General features: G+C 59.4%; 1 protein-coding gene across 7 annotated transcripts in view; it reads left to right on the plus strand.

The window, feature by feature from the left end:
• The window catches only part of EIPR1 (EARP complex and GARP complex interacting protein 1), a 66,769-nt gene that overhangs the window by 21,672 nt on the left and 28,230 nt on the right, over positions 1-16,867 (plus strand). Inside the window, exon 1 of one of the 7 annotated variants that reach the window (XM_086414050.1) lies at positions 1,583-2,097. The exons of 4 other annotated variants lie outside the window; for them this stretch is intronic. In XM_086414050.1, coding sequence (XP_086270176.1) covers positions 2,085-2,097 — 13 coding nt within the window. In that variant the 5' untranslated portion in view covers positions 1,583-2,084. Of the gene's footprint in view, positions 1-1,582; positions 2,098-11,110; positions 11,456-16,867 lie in introns of those variants that run through there. 2 more of the 7 variants (XM_086414055.1, XM_086414053.1) reach the window with 2 other exon arrangements.

Genomic DNA, 16,867 nt, shown 5'->3' on the forward strand with positions numbered 1-16,867 from the left:
AGCCGTAAGTACACATCGTCCCCTCCCTCTTGAACGTCCCCACCCATCCCAGCCCTCTGGGGGTCACAGAGCATCCTGTGTTATACAGCAGCTTCCCATCAGCCATCTGGCCTCTGACTTTTGGCCTCACGCAGGTGAGGAGGGTTCTGACTGCCGGGTTCATCTGAGCTAGGCTCACTGCTTCTGGTTTCCGGTTTTGGGTATGGAGGCCTGGACAGTGAGTTCAGACAGCAAGGGCCGCCTGCATTGTGCTTGTGCAGCCATCTGATGGGAGTTAGATGGAGTTCCAGAACATGGGGAGGTTTTTAAATCGCTTCTTTTCTTGGAGACGGAATCCTGGATTGCTTCTTACACTCCTGACTAACCTCTTTGGATCCCATCTGCCTTGTTTCTCTGTCCTCACTGACTTCCTATAGCACCTCCAAATTTAGCATCATCTGGAAATTTAATTAATGTGCTGTTCACCGCTCCTTCCAGATTGCTAATGAAGATGTTAACTGGGATGTGGCCCCCGGGCTGGCCGCTGGACACCTCTCACGGCTTCCCACCCCCGTCGTTCATCAGTGCACCTTGTTTATGGCCCTTTCTCCAGGTTTCAGGCCACGAGGGGGTGCTTAGACAAAGCCCAGTTTGAATTAATTTTTCCAGTAAGACTGTAAAAAACCCTGTGCCCAGTTCCTCCCTCAACCCCAGCCGTGTCGTTGGCCTCGTTCTTCCCTGCCCCGCTCCCCTCCCCCTGCCGCCCTCTCCGCGGAGATGCAGGCGGGGCCGCCAGCTGCCCTGGCTTTGTGAGGCTGGACCTTCTCAAGGTGGCTCCTTCCACGGTGCTCTGCCCTGCCACAGTCTCCATCTGCTCCGGTCTGCACGACAGAACCCACAGACGTGCATAAACAATTGCAGCCTGAGGCCCAGGGGTCCTCCGAGGGCCCTCCCCTCGGCTTCTGCTCGTGTGGCTGTCCCTCTGGGCCTGGCTGTGTCCCAAAGCCCTTTTCTCATGTGGATGCAGTCCTTGCAAATCTGGGCTCCACCCTAATACCTCATCTGAGTCGCTTCTTCAAAGGCCTTGTCCGCCTGTACAGTCACATTCTGAGGTGCTGTGGTGAGGACTTCAGCACGTGAGTTGTGGGTCTGGGGAAAATGGTTCAGTCCTTGAGAGTGGTGGATTTGTGACTCGTTTGTTTATGTGAGAGGTTTGGAAAGAGGTTTGGGGAGGGCTTCTATCCTGGTTAGGTTCTCAGACCCAAAGGTAGTAACCAGCCTCCATCACTTGGCGTGTCCCTGGGTTCCAGAAGTCAGCCCACCCATCGGGTGCGCCTCAGGCCTCCTTGCACACACTTTGCTGTTGTGTTTTGCCTAGAGCTGAGACCTTGAAGGCCTGCCTTCTATTTTGATGACACTGTTTGGGATGTGGGAGGGGGCATGGCCAAGCACGGCGTGGCCTTGAGCCTTGCCGTGGGGAGGCGTGGCTAGAAGGGAAGGGGGCGTGGCTAGTAAGGGGAGTGACCTTGAGAGCCCGGTGGGGGCGTGGCTGGGGTGGACGTGGCTTGGACCCGCCCCTTGGCCTGCCTGGGAGGGGCCGGGCAGTGAGCTAGTGGCCTCCGGGAGAAACGCTGTGCTTGAGGAGGTGGTGGGGGCAGGTGCTGTGCATGCATCTGTAGACAGCTGGGCCGGGGCGGTGACCCTAACCCATGTGGTCTGGGCCCCTGGCAAGAGCAGGACTTCCCGGGAGGAGGCTGGGGGTTAGGAGCAGCCACTGGAAGGGTAGGCCGGAGTGATGCACCCCAGCCCCCCCGCCCCCAGCCAGGCGGTTTTGGGGTCAGATCTGCAATTTTACGAGATCTCAGAGGGACGAGAGGGGGCGGAGGAGGGGGTCCTGACCCTGAGGACCGTGGGAGACCCTGCGCCTGCTTCAGTCAGTGTATTCGTGTCACTCTGGTCCTGCGACTCGCCAGACTTAAAACCCTGTGAAGATGGTCTTTAAAGAAAGGTGCAAGTACCTGAACATGAGAAAAATCTCTGTGTGCTGGTGAAATTTCAGGAAGACTAACAGGCGCTGCATTAAAAAAAAAAAAGGTGAACTCAAGATGGAGAACACAGGTAAAAGCGTGCACACAGGGGCGATGAGTTGGGGCTTTTAGAAGCGCTGGGCTCCGCGCCTCCTGCAACCCGGGAAGGCTGGCTGAGTGGCAGCTGGTATTACCAGCAGTGGAATCAATCTCGCGCCCCCGCGCGCGGGGGAGAGCAGCCCACATCAGGACCAGATGAATTTTTCAGCAGCGGAAGGTGAAATGTCAGGAAGACTGTAGATCACGCCGGCACAGGGTCCTCGGGAAATTAGAGCAGTGAAGGGCTGACAGAGCGGCGGTGGTGAAATACTGCTGCCGCGTCAGCCTGCTCCCTCTACAGTGAGCTGAGGACGACGGCCCAGCAGACCAAGGGCCGCTGTGCGGTCCTGGGCCCAGCGTCTCCCGGGCCCATGGTCAGGCGTGCAGTTTGGGGGTGGCCCAAGGTCTTGCTGGGACTGGGGAGGGGTGGGAGTGAGAGGAAGCCTGAGGGAGTCTTGGACCCGCTGATGAAGACGCCAGGGTGAGGGGTGAGGGTCAGATGCACGTGCTGAACTCTTCCTGGCCTCGCCCCCCACTCCTCCCGCCACCTCCCATCTCCTCTCCTGCCCAGGCCCCAGCTTGGGCCTTCAGGTCTCACCTTGACCACTGTAATTTGACTCCTACAACAGATTTTTTTTTAAAGCACAGACGCAGGCTCTCATTTGGCTTCACCACCAGCCCAGAGCATCTGGGAGCCTGTCCTGGCCCCCTGTCTTCCCCTGACCTGGAGCACTTCGGGGCCCTCCTGGGCCTGTCTGTGTCTGTGAAGCAGGAAGTGTAACTGTGGGCTTCGGGTACCTGGTAAGGGGCTGTCCCACCTGTCCCGCGTTCTCTGTGAGCTGGCCCCACGCTGCCCTTCTCCTCCCCTGGTCGCTGCACTCTGCCAGTTCTCTGGCTGATTTTCATGCCAATCCCTCCTCCTCAAGCATTCTTCCAGTTGCCTGCCTGTCACAGTCTGTCTGTTCTGAGCCAGCCTGTTCCCTCCACCACCGAGCACCGGGCTGTGTGTGTTGGGAAAGGTGGGGGTGGGAGATGAGGGCTCTGCTAAAGACGGAATGTTCTAGAGCTTCCCTGACCTCCCGGTGCCGTCCAGGTCAGGGGAGCAGACTTCTCTGGAGGTGTGTCTATGCTGACGCTTTCTGTCTTCCCTGATCCTCTCCTGGGCTGCCTCTACTACTGCTGTTCTGTTAAAGACAGCGTGGGTGTCATTAGATGAGAAGGGGGTGTGGGCCCCCTGAAGGCGTCTGTCCTGGGCCTGGGCGGGCGGCGGCCGCAGGGGAGCCCCTCCCTCCGCTCTTACCCAGGATGCCCTGCGCTTTTGGAGGCGAGCTGTTTTGTTAACGCCTGTTTGCGAGCTGTTTATTGTTGGAGCGTGTGTATGTGTTTAATTCATCCTGCTGCTCTCTTTTAACTCGTATATCTAGACTATTTATGTTTTAAGTTCAGGGTCTGTTAAGGCTTGTCCCAGTGACTCAGTCAGTAAAGAGTCTGCCCGCAGTGGGGGTGACCTGGGTTTGATCCCTGGGTTGGGAAGATCCCCTGGATAAGGAAATGGCAACCAACTCCAGAATTCTTGCCTGGAGAATTCCATGGAGAGAGGAGCCTGGTGGGCTACAGTCTGTGGGGTCACAAAGAGTTGGACGCGACTGAGCGGCTGACTTTCACTTTGAGACTGTTTGTGTTTAAGTTATGCGTGTGTCGGGCTGCAGCGGCCGTTTTGTTGTCTGTTTTTTGTGTCTTCCCTTCGTTTCTCATCACTGTCCCTTCCTTACTTTCCTGTGGTTACTTCAACAGTTTGTGAAATCTTATTTATTTATGATGTTTCTGAATATGCTGTTTTGTATCATTTTCTTGGTGTTTGCGCTACATACATGACTTTTCAAGTCTACTTCTAGAGAAGTACAGAAACCTGCTATGTAGGTCTCTCTGTCCTCCTCAGTGAAAAAATATAATCATCTCAAGATTTTCTTGATAGATGTTGACATCAGGTGTGTCATTTTCAATATACGTATATACTTTTGTTTGTATTGTTTTCGTCTTTTATTTTGCCTTTGGTTAAAAAATAGGAATTTAGTTTCCTAAGTGGTCCTCCCTCTGCGCCGTGTTACCAGAGGTGCCCCCCGCCCTCTCCCCGCCACGGCCTGGGGCCATTTTAGCCATTCCAGTCAATGTCCTTACCTCTGTGCTTGGAGACGGTACTCATTCCTTACCTAGTTATTGTTAGAAAAACAGGGAAAGCGTGGCAATTCAGAAAGTCTCCATCTTCAACCATAAAACTGTTTCTGCAGGTTGGTTTTGAGTAATGGGATTTTATGATAATTATTCTTCATTAGTCGGTCTGATGTAATTATATAAGATTTAAAAACCTTCCATTTGAAATCAAGCAGGAGCTGTTTGCCCAGGTCTCACGCTTGTTGGTCGCTTCTTTCAGTCTCTGTGTCAGGTGGTGTGACAGGCGGAGCTCTTCCAGGATTCCCTGGTTTCCCTCACTGGTCTGGAAGTTTCCCTCAAGCCCAGGGCATATCACTCAGAAATCAAGTCAGGGACTTATTTGTGGTGCCTCATCATGTTTTGAATTTTCTTCATGTATTTGGGGGAAGTTCCTAGGTTATTAGTCCTGTTCCCCTCATGGAATTAAATCAAGTTTCCAGTTTCCCTTGCGGCTGGGACCCAGCACGTGACCTAAGCTCCTCGGGTCAGATGTGGCCATGCAAGAGGACGGTGAGGTCGCCGGTGTGGGGGCTGCAGAGCTGTGGGCTTTGGGGGTGGGGTCCGGGGGGCCGCAGTGCCGTGGCGTCCAGGTGGGCGCGGGTCCCCGGCACTGCGGTGGGCCTGCGCGTCAGCGCTGCCGACGGGCTAGTCCCCGGTGTGTTTCCAGCACTGCCCTCGATGGCCGGACGGGCCCGGTTCTCGTCACGACTGCTGCGTCCGCTCATTCTTCTGCGTCCTAAAGTCATCTCCACTCTCAGTCGACGGAGGCAGCTTTGTGGATGCGGCTGAGGCTGGAGGGCTGTGTGCTGTGCCAGGAGCTGGGTCACCTCCAGCTACCACCCCGGGTGGTACCTACCACACAGGGGCGACGTGGAGGCCCAGCCTGTTCCCATTCTCACTGGGCTGCCCAGGGCCCCACGTGCCGGCCGCCTGCATGCCGTGTGCCCCTTGCCCTGTTGGGAGGAGACCCCGCCCTGCTGGGAGCTCGCGGTTGGGTGAGGAGGACAGGCGCTACCCAGTACCCCCACAGTGGTGGTGCCTAGGGCAGGGGCTGGCGGGGGTGGTCAGAGATGGGCCGCGGGCCCAGCGCCAGCTCTCCTCGTGGTGACCACTCTGCTGAGGCACAGGCCTGCCCCTCCTGGACTCCCCCTCCTTCCTCTTCCTCCATCCAGTGCCTGTTGCTGCGCTCGCTTCCTGCGGCCCATCAGTGTGCTAAGAGGCCGTACAGACAAAGTAAGGGACAGAGAGGGGACCCCGGGGGAGGGAGGAGGGTGGGGTGGCCTGGCGGAGCCGAGGGCCTGGATTCAGAGGAGAGGACCTTCTGAGGGGTGCCTGGGAGACGACCGTTCTCCATTTACCACACACATTGCAATGGCTCCTTCCTGTGAGTGACTTGAAACCAAACAAATCCTTCTAGCGTGTTGATGTCTGTTTTTCCCTTCTGAAGATCAGCTCTCCCTGTCACCTGAGAGGGCAGGGCCATCCTGCTCCCTGAGCGCGGGCCGGGCATCAGGCAGGGGCTCCCTCCTCCAGACACCCCATGAGCACCCGTGTTGGATCCGGGACTGGTCAGGTTCAGAGGAATTGGTTTCTTTGCTGCGGACCCAGAAGTTTCCGAACGCCTAGCTCCAGTGTCCCCCTCCGTCGCCACGCAGATACTCTCTGCAGGGGTTCCTCTCCTCCCTTCCACTCTGGAGGTTTTGTGCAGCTGTGTGGACTCTGGAGCCCCATGAGAAAGTCCCCTGGGACTCTTCTCGCGCACCTAGACATGAACTCTCAAACCGATTTAACGTGACCAGAAATACTTTCCCGAGAGTTGGTTTTTAAGCCAACGTGGTTCAGCTGTGTTCGCCCGAGGGCCAGCACGTGCATCGTGAGCACCCGGGTGAAACGGGCTGCCCCAGCTGGAAGGGGCGAATGCGCCCTCTGACCAGCAGCCTGCTTAGGAGAGTCCCTTGGCCAGCCGTGGGCGCAGGCCTGTTCTCCTTGGGGTCTGAGGGCCCCCCTCTGCCTGTGGAGGGCATGGGCCTGTGGAGGGAGAAGACCTGTTCTCCTCGGGGTCTGAGGGCCCGCCTCTGCCTGTGGAGGGAGAAGACCTCTCTCCATCGAGTCCCCCGTGTGTTGCTAGGAGCCAGGTTGATCCCAGAAGGCGAGCTTAAGAAGGAGGTGATTTATCATCTTCGAGTGGAACCCAGCCGGTGAGGACCGGCTTCGTCATCCCCTGACAGTGCTCTCGGGGTGAAGGGGCACGCCCTTGGGGTGAAGGGGCACACGGTCTCTTTCAGGAGCACCAGCCGCGTCACGCGGCTCCACTCATGACCCGACATCTCCCAGAGGGCCCCCTCCTGACACCTTTGCACTGGGGGCTGGGATTTCAGCACAGGAACTTGGCGGGGAGTCTGGTAACCTGTTATGACGAAATAGGCATTGCTTCCGTCTCTCCCCACTAGGGTCATCATCTTGGCAGAAGCTGCCCGAGTGCAGCTGGTGATTTTTAAACCTATTGTCTTAACGGAAGTTACATTGTAAATACTTGGGTAAAACTTAAAAATATACCTTTTTTATAGTATTATTTTGATCTATATCATAATGCATTTAGCAAGCAGCTATCTTTCCTAGCTCCCCTTTGAAAGCAGAAAGGTTATAAATGATAAATATTCAGGGCCCAGCAGACTCAGATACAGAGAAGGCATTCAGGTATGTAATGAACTGTGCACTGCTCACATAAGATCCATCCCATTTTGCCTCCATGTGAATCCTAATTACAAAAAAATTGAATTCTTGACCTCCAAGTGTCTGTGTGGTGAGGCTGGGTATGACCGTGAGCTCTCCCTGAGCTGCGCCCCCCCGCCCCAGCCGTCCCCACCGCTGCGGGCACTGGCGCTCACACCCGGCGGGCGCTCAGTCCTCGATGTGGAGACTGGGTTCAGGGCCACCGAGCACCCTCATCAAAGCCGGGGAGTCTCGGGAGCTCGAGAGAAGCTGAAGGTCAGGTCTCTTTTCCGTCCTGACTGGAAAGCGGAGGGCTGGCTCCGCGAGGGTGGAGAGGTTCCCCAGGCCTGGGTGCTTCCCTGTGGAGCCCCTGCTCTTGGCCTGGCCTGTCGCGTGAGGGGATGAGACGGGCTTCCTCTGTGTCCCTCTTGTGGCAGAAACAGACACATGTGGTCCTGTGGCCTTTAGCCTGGCTGGTCACAGAAGGACGGGAGACATGGGTGTTCTGCCCCTGTGTCTTGTCCCCTTTCTGTCCCCACCTTCCCTGGGCCTGCTTCGCCCTTGCCCCCCATCACCTTCCTCCTGGGCAAACCCTGGGGCCAGATTCAGCACGGACAGCCAAGTGGCAGCGTATGTCTCGAAGCCCAAGTCAGAATTAACACCCTTTAGGAAACACTCCCAGAAGCGTCAGCCGGAGTGGACTGCTGTTACCCTGGCTTAGGGGCAGTTCTCTCTTGATTGTGTTCCGGGTCCCTGGGAACGTCTGACTTTCCAATCGCAGTCTAACCAGCCCCCCCTTCCCCCCCCCCCCCACCCCACAACACGTATTAGTGACAAAAAGCACCTTCACTGTAAGGGCCGTCGCTTTGTATCCTTCTGCGTTTAAAGACGGGTTTTGCGTCTCTGATGTGACGTGATGATGACCACTTGGCTTTGTCCTGGGCCGTTTCTGCCCGCCAGCCTGAGTCTAGACCTTGGGGTGGGTACTGGCTCACATGCGCGTGTAAACACAGACCCTGTGGAGGAGAGTGTCGGGAGGTGCAGCAAGAGAGGCCTGGGCCCTGTGAGGCTGGGCTTGGCTGCGGGGCAGGCTGCTCCATGACGAGGGGCAGTTTGAGTGCCTGCAGGAGAGGGGACAGTGTGTGTGTGTGCGCGTGTCAAACGTGTGCACAGATCTGGGAGACTCCTGCTCCAGGGCCTGCTGAGGGCCTGAGCTGGGCAGCGTGTAAGAGTCCAGGGTGCGGGAAGCAGCCGGGCTGCCGTGTGGGCGGGATGCTAGTGGCCTGGGTTCTGGAGGGCCCGGCAGGCTCGGCTCTCAGGACGGTGGGCCACGCTGCGGGGGAGGGAGGCGCACGCATCCGTCCATCCCATGGGTGTTTGTCCAGCTGCTGCTTGCTCTGCATGTCCAGAGCTTGAGGAGAACAGGCCCTCACAGCCTTCCCTCGTCCGCACCCAGCTGTGGGGCAGACGCCGGACATGCCAGCCGGGGCCTCTGGTGTGTGTGATGCCCCGTGTCAGGAGCACCCTGGCCTTGGCCCTGATTGTGGGGGTGGGACGCTGGGGAGCCTGGACGAGGAGCGGTTCGGGTTCAGCATTGGACAGGGAAGCGTGTCCTGCGTCCGGCCAGCGGGCTACAGGGAGGCGGGTGCGCTGCTGCTGAAAAGGAGGTGCCATGGGCATCTCTGCGGGTTGAAAGCCGAGGCGCTGGCCCAGGTTGGGACCAGCCCTGGGCCTGCGGTGCCAGCCTGCGGTGCCTGCCTGCGGTGCCGGCCTGCGGTGAGGGCGGAGGGCTGGTTCCGTGCCCCGCTGTTACGAGTCCATGCTCGCTCTGCTTGCTGCACGACAGGCTGATAATGGAGAGACGAGCTGGTGGGGCAGAGGATAGCGGCTTTACACAGAAAGCCAGCAGACAGAAGATGGTAGGGCTTGTGCCCCCCAAGGAGCCATCTTGCTAGAGTCAGAATTCCTGCTGCTTTGATACTAAAAGGGGATGGAGTAAAGTCAGATGCTTCCTCCTTCCCTTTGGGCCCCCGGAGGAATGTGTGAATTTCTTCCTCCTGGAGCTGTTCACAGGTGGTCAAGAGAATTCCTGTGAGCTAAACCAAGCTCACTTCATGCTCATTACCTGGGAGCAGCGTTCCCGGAGATGGGCCATTACGGATAACTGAAGCCTGGAGGCAGCATCTTTTCAGTGATGAACGTGTGTTGGAACGCAGAGGTTCTTCCTTATGACCCTCGGCATCCCGGCTAGGGCGTTAGCACCCAGGGCTCCCTCAGCCCTCGCCCTCCTCCCAGGCCTCCGTATCCACCCCAGGTTCCTGCTGTTGGTTGTGGAGGTGTACCCGGGCATCTGGGTCGTGTCAACTCTCCTTCCCCCTGTCCACACAGAAGGAAGGGACATTCTGAGGCTGGCGTCCTTTGTTTAAAGCCAGATAGAACGCGGGAGTGGCCTCAGGGTGGCTGAGAAGGGAGGCAGAAAGTGGGGGCCCAGAGGCCAGGGAGGACGGTGGCAGGGGCCTGGCTCCAGCCTCCCTCGCCAGCTGGTGGGGAGATGGAATAGACAGTTCTGTCCTGGGAAGAGCCCCGCGGGCAGTGAGCGCTGCAGAGAGTGAGCCTGGGTGGGAATCCTGGGCGTGGAAGACAGCGTCTGATCCGGGAGATGGTGGGGGGCGGGGGGAGCGCTCTGGCCGCGGCAGGGTGGCTGCTGCCCATCCACGTCCAGGCCTGGGGACAAGGTGGCCTCGAGGGACATCCAGGCTGCGTTCTGTGAGTGCCCCCTGCAGCCACTCGCTTCCTGTGAGAGGAGGGCTGGTGGAAGGCCCTGGGCCCTCCTTTGAGAAGCGCCCCCTCCCAGTAGACCTTCCGCAAGCGCAGGGCCCGCTGTTGTGTGTTTGGAGTAAGACGAGTCTGCTTTTAGAGGTCAGGCTCCGAGGCGGGGTGTGTCTCCGCCGTCCTGCAGCGTCTGACCCAGTTTCAGCGGAGGCGGTTCTCCGAGATGGTGAGGATTGCCCCTGGGACCTTCCGTTTAGACTCAAGTGTCTGCCACCTGGACGTGGCCGAGTGTCCAGGAGTGACACGAGGAGCCGAGGAGGGTGGGGGGAGCGCGAGGCGGGCCCTGTTGCTTAGCGACATTCCCAGCCAGCATCTCTTCTTCCGAGAGCCTGGCCACGGCCTGGCTTTGTAACGGGAGCACTTTGGTTTTTCACAGTAGTGTCCCTGCATCACTGATGGCTGTCATCTGCTTGATGCTGCTGGTCAGAGAGGCAGAAGGGCTTCCCAAACACCCTAGCAGACCTTTTCCCAGCCGTAACGTTTGCTGTTTCACCATCGTCTATTTTCAGAGGAGTTGGTAACTTAAATGAAGATTTCTGAAACTCCTGAAGGGTCCCCAAGTCTGCTTCAGATTTAGTGTATGAGCTCCCTTTTTGTTTGGGGGTGAGGTCATGGTCTGTGTTTTAGGGGACCTCTGTGTCACTTAGCAGAGGTCAAAGAGCAGTTGGAGAAGGCCTGCTTTTCCAGTGAGGAATCCGGGTCACATGGGGCCCTCTCCACCTGCGGCTCCTTCAGCTCTTCACTGTCTAACTCACCTTGGAGATTTCTCTACTCGCGTCGGAGGTGATGGGAGGACAAAGCCCTGGGTTGGGAGGACACTGGCAGGTCCCCTGGGAGCCGGCGGGGTCCTGTGGTTCCACCCCAGAGGCCACGTGTCCAGGGTTTCAGAGGAACCGCTGCGGGGGAGGGACAAGAACGGTCTCTGGAGTGGCCGTGGGGTGCAGGTGACATGCAGCGTGGAGGCCGGCGGCCTGGGCGGGGCCGGGGGAGGAGACAGAGCGGAGCTCGTCCCCTTGGGAGGACCTTCCTGGTCGTCCTCTGCTCTCGGGAAGACAGGCGGCGCTTTTACTCAGCTCTCTTGGTGGCTCCCCGCTCAAGGAAGGACCCACACTCCTGAGAGCAGCGCTGGGGAGATGCGGGACGCGGTGGGGGTTTGGGGGAGGAGCCTGGAGACCGCGGAGGGGGCGGGGCGGGGCGGGGGGAGGAGCCTGGAGACCTAGGAGAGGGCAGGGCGGGGGGGGAGGAGCCTTGAGGGGGCGGGGCGAAGGGGCAGCCTGGATGACACACGTGAGCGGAGGGGGCAGGTGAGCGGAGGGGGCGGGCAGGCCTGTCTCCCGTGACCACGTCTGCGGACTCGGATCCGTCCACCCAGCCCTTTCCCACCTTGTCACCTCTCGCAGGGGAGGAGGGTCAGGTCAGGTGTCAGCAGGGAGTGTTACCTGGGTCCACCACGCAGACACTCCCGCACCCGCCCCATTCTCAGCCCTCCCCGTCAGGAGCTTTTCAGCATGAAAATCGCACGGTGTGACTAACTTCAGCTGCCTTTGGACTTTGCAAAGATCTGAGCACTTGCAGCTTGTTCAGGAGAAAGTACTGTAAGTATGTAAAATGCTATCAAACCTTCCAAGTAACGTGTGTGTGTGTGTGTGTGTGTTTCATGGAAAGATCCAGAATTTCCAAACAGTGACCCTGTTCGTTTACAAAAGACTGATGAGCACACAGACGTGGTTTAAGTTGGTCTCTTACTTCTGTGTTTCAGAATCCCCCCTTCACGTCCTGCGCTTTGAGCCGTTCTCAGTAAAATAAAGAGAGCAAAATAAAGAGAGGAAGGAAGGAGGAGCATTTCCAGTGTCTGTCGTTCCAGGGCTGTGCGCTCATTTCTAGCTGGCAGGGGTGGTTTCATGAGCGCGTGGCCCAGAGTGGCTCCTCTCTGCTCTGCGCTTTGCTGGACAGGTGAGGGACGCTGTGTCCACTCGTCAGGCTCCAAGATGAGCCTGCGTGTCCGTGTGCAGAGTCAGGCTTCTGAACTGGCGCCAGCCCCATCACCCCGAGAGCAGTAATGGGCACCAGTGGGGTTCCCCGCGCCTGTGAAGGGCACACGCTTCAGTGGCCGTTCCCTGGGCAACGGCAACCCGAGCCAGCTGGCTCCATCCCCACCCGGCAGCGCGCGCACCCGCCAGGAGCCAGTGCCGCAGCCATGGCCGTCTGTGGGCTCCGATGGTGCACGTTTGCAGTCAGGTGTCAGGGCCCAACCAAGGAGGAGCCCCTGGGCGGCAGGCCTCGGGGCACTGGGCCAGACATGCGGCCGCAGCTGTGGGGCGTGGGTGCCTGAAAGGAGCTGCGTCTGCAGGAAGTCAGGTCAGAGAAGGGCAGAGCTCTCTGGGGTCTGCAGTGTGCCTGCTGGAGGGCGAGGCCTTGGAGCAGCCCTGCTCCGAAGAGCTGCAGGGTCGGCGGTCAGGAGGGGCCCTGGCTGGCCCTGGCCTGCTCTCTGCTGGGCGCCAGCATTAGGGCTGCGGGGCGAGAGGCGGGTGGCCTGGGTGTATCCTTGTGGTTGCTCAGCACGTGCTGCCAGACAGACTCGGGGAGTCAGGACAGTGCTGGAGCTGCATGGAGTCCAGCTACGACTGTGAACGTCCCTAGGGGTCTCAGGAGTAAGGATGAGGGTGGTCTCAGCAGAGCTGGGCGCGCAGGGCTTGGCTGGAGCTCTGGGGTGAGTGAGATCATGGGTGTGCACCTGTGCCTTTGGGGTCGGTTGGTTCCACCTGGCTGGGTGTCGGGATGACACAGGGCTGAGGAAGGGCCAGCAGGCCGGCTGGGGTGGGCAGCCGGGGCTCTGGGCTGGGAGGCCACAGAAAGGTCGCTGCCAGCTGGAGGCAGCGGGGTCCCGGAGGGATGAGGGTTCTGGCCCACTTGGGGGTGAAGCTCCCCAGACACCTGGCACCACACCACTCATGGGACCCCTTGCAGAGCCTGTCCCCCCGCAGCACCCAGACCCCTCCACCGGGAAGCCCTGGGAGGTGCCCGGGCAGCTGCGTGGTCGTCACGGAGCAGGCTGCGGCTGGCGCCTCCGGAGCTGAGACGGGAGCACATGGAAGGCGGCATCCCAGCTTTGTGGGCGTGTGGGCCCTTCTCAGGCCCTTCCCGTTGCCTCTGCATCTCCTTTAAAAGCAGCCCCATCCTCTGGTGGGCCCCCGAGAAAGGCAGCCCCCCGCCTGGGTCGGTGGCTGTGGGAGGGGCACCAGGACGATGCACTGGGGGTCAGGAGCCGCCCGCCCTGTGGCTATGGGCCGGCTGCTGGTAGTCCTCTCGGAGGTCGCCGTGTGCCCGCGCCGCCTCGCGTCAGGGACAGCAGCACGCTGGACACCGGCCTCACCGGCTCGGGGAGCCACCTCCTGGAACCTTCTGCTGCCTTGCAGGTTCCCTGTGGGTTTAGCATGGGCGTGAAGGAGCTCCGCACACAGGGGCCCCCAGACGTGCTCTGTTCCCCCACCCCACAGTGTTCCGAGGGGAAGGGGATGCCCCGCTTCCTGCCCCACTGGCTGTGCTGTCCCTGGAAGGGTGGGGACCCTGCTCCCTTCCCGTTGTACCGTCTGGAGTCTGCACGCAGTGCCTGCCGGCCCTCTGAGAGGGGGCCCAGGCCTCCATGTGTGGGTCTGACGGTGAGATGGGGTGTGATGTGCTGGGCAGGGACCGTGTCAGCTCTCACAGGGCCCTTTCCTCCTGCCGCCGCTGCCCTGGGAGTGGTTGGCTTTCCGGGGGAAAACCTACAGGATGTTCTTGGGGTGCTGCTATGGGGTCGTTCCTCAGTGGAACCCAGGTTTCCTGGAAGGCAGGGCCCTGGCCTGTGAACTGTCTCAGGAGCCGAGTGAGGGGCAATGACTCCATCGTGGGGGCTCAGGGCAGGTCCCACCTGGTCAGTCCTGAGTCTGCGGTCACACCCACCAGGCGCTGGAGGACCTGGCCCACCTCCTGTCTCCTCTGCACAGCCGGAGCCCAGGGCTGCCACGCTTCCTCCCTGTGCCCGCCAGCGCTCATGGCCCGTCCCCCCACCCTGCTCCTGCCGAGGCACTGCCTGCCCACCCTCAGGCATCTCGGGGTGCAGGGCTCCCACCACTGGGGCAGATGCCAAGGCATCGCCCGGCCCACCCTCAGGCATCTCGGGGTGCAGGGCTCCCACCGATGGGGAGACACCTGGCTGCCCTTTGTTTCTCACTGCAGGCTCCTGCAGCACCTGAAGGCCAGGGCTGGTGGGGAGGCATGGCGGGCACCTCCCTGGGTGCTGGTGGGCCAGCCGGGTTACACCAGCTCAGCTGGATCCCACCTCATCAATCTTGCTCAGCCCGTGTCAGCCGGCAGAAGTCTCTGAAAATAGCCTGAGATTCCGAGTCACCACGCCCCACGGAAGCCTCCTCCCCCGCGGCTGTGGATCAGACTATCCCCGGCCGGGCTTTGCTCAGGCTTACAGAGGCGCTAATCTCCTCCGAGTCCGCGAAGCCTGGACTGCTGCTCCCCACCGTGGTCCGCGCCTGGCGTGGGTGCACTTGGCACCCTCGATGCGCTCTCACATCCATTTGCCTGATTGCCTTTTTATCTAAGTGCCTTCAGATCGAATGTTACACGTAACAGTCAGGCCAGCGTCAGATGGGCCTTCTAGACACAGCTCACAGCGCACGTTTTCCCTTTCAGAGTGCCAGGCTGTTCCCAAGCCAGGAGGCTTCAGCTGGCTTTGGACTGGTGTGAATGAGCCCCATGAGCCGGGGGTGGACACTTGGGTCCCTGGGCCTCGGTCTCCTCATCTGAGAATGTGGGGCATGGTGGGGAGTTGCCTGCACTGGATCGTCTGTGGGTCTGAACCTGCGGTGAAGACCGGGCTCATAGGAGGTGGCCCTGTCCATGTGGTGTGGGGTAGGGGGCTCCCGGTCACCGGAGTAGAGCAGTAACTCTGGCAGTTACACTGCGGGGCCTGACTTCAGGGTAGCTTTGAAAACAGAGATAAAAGAAGAACGCCTCGGTGGTCGTTACAGCATCTTCCTTCTAAAGATCAGGTTTTCCTTCTTAAAAGCACCTTGGGTTCTTTGATAGCTGGTGGATGTGTGTTGAATGCTCAGTTGAGATCCATACAGATGTGGAAACCCTCAGAGCCTCAGAGCCCATTTGCGTGTCTCGGTGGGCACACCTCCAGCGCTTCTCAGTTAGGGCTGTTTGCCTTCCATTTCATCTGCTTCTGATGCCTTGGAGAGTTTCGATAATGCCTACCATATTCCTTGGACCAAGAGCACACCCTGACAGTACTCTGCAGCCCTGCACATCCCTCGGGCGGGTGATGTCAGCAGGCGCCTCCCGGTGGCTTTCTGGTCTTCCTCAGGATGGTTCTGGTGTTTGTCTTTCAGTAAGGGGCTTCGGACTCGCCTCGTATTGATGGAATTCTTCCTGCCAGATGCGGTCCGGTTTCAGAATCGCTGGCCTCCATCCCTGGTCTGGAGCAGGCCCTCCACCCGCCCGACTGGTCCCCCGGGCCCTTCCCGGTCTGGTCCTCGGAGGCTCAGCCCTCATTGCTCTTGGCGTTAGTTCAGCTCGTTGTGTCCCACATGGCAGTGTTGGCCATGCCCCACGCCCCGAGGGCCCCGGGCCTGCGATCCTGCTCAGAGCGCCTCTGTGTCCACTTCCACGTGCCCACAGCTTCCTGAGGGCACAGGTCAGGTTGCTTCTGTTCCCAGCAGCTTCCTTTGACTCCCCTGCAGGGAGGGCATCTCCTCCCTTCAGCACCTCGCCTGGATTTGCAAAGATCTGGACCTCGTGTTACGCAACCGTTTGATCATGTTTTGCATCCACGGGGGCTGCGTCTGGTCTGACTGGGCTCCGTGTGTCAGTCTCCCAGTCTTCTCCTCTGGGCTTCTGGCTAGACCGTTGGCCTCCAGCCTCAAGTGCACACGGCGAGGAGGGGCAGGGTGCGCCTGTCCTCTTCCTAGCCCGCCGAGTGCAGCTGCTCTGTGGCTATTGTCCATAACACCCCGGCCCTACATGCCTTTAACCGTTAAAGTAGGCCCATGTCTCCACTGCCTCTGACAGGGAGAGGGACACTTTCTGAGGCTTCCACCCGCTGACCCCAAAGGCCACGGAGAGGTGGGCCTTTTCCCTCCTGCTGTATGTCCGCCCCGTGGAAACGGCCTCTCTGGGTGGGTCTGCAGGGCTGGCACATCTGCTGTGGCCTGGCTTTGTCCATTTATTGCCTGGCCCCCCAGTGCCCCAGTCTGACGGGGACATGGGATGCTTTGGGTTCAGTGAACCTTGAGCTGCCAGGTTGTCGCGCTCTGCCCGGCATGTGAGCAGCAGCAGGAGGTCCCTGGAGGCCAGTGGGGGTGGGGGTGCCTTGTTACACTCCTGCCTGGTGCTGCGGGGCCCTGATTGCGGGGCCTCGGGCCATGTTTCCATCAGTGGGTCCTGTGTCTGAAACCGGCCCAGCCCAGGCCTGGGTAAAGGATTATGACTTCAGTGGAGTGACTCCCCTCAGCCTCCTGCTCATTCACTCCTGTTTCCCTTGGCATTTGTGTGAACGCACGCGCGCGCGCGTGTGTGTGTGTTGGCGGGGGCGGGGGCAGTGATACAGGGGTGGAGGGCCATCTGTTCCGTTCCTTGGGGGACGTCTCCTGTTGTCTGTCGGCCAGTTGGCCTTCCTTGGCTGGTACCTTGGCCTGGTTGGTTGTTAACGATAATTGCTGCCCCCTGGCTTCTGGCAGTCACCTACCACCAGCAGGCTGCTCTCGCTTTGGGGCCAGATTTAACTACTGGGGTCAGAGAGTGGTCACAAAGCCTGTTACCAACAAGCCACGCTTCCCAACAGCGTCTCCTGAGAGTAGGGTTCCTGGGTCCCCTGGTACATGGACTTTCAACTGCCAAAACGTTTTCCAGAACGTTTGAGTTATTTTACACTCTTTCCAGCAACACTTGAGGGTACAGTTGCCTTTACATTGAATTTTAGCCACCTGTCAGTTATGTAGTCTATCTTG

Source organism: Bos grunniens, chromosome 8, assembly GCF_055505025.1.
Source record: "Bos grunniens cultivar Pamir isolate PY7600 chromosome 8, Bosgru_T2T1.0, whole genome shotgun sequence".
In the NCBI taxonomy this organism is placed as follows: domain Eukaryota; kingdom Metazoa; phylum Chordata; class Mammalia; order Artiodactyla; family Bovidae; genus Bos; species Bos grunniens.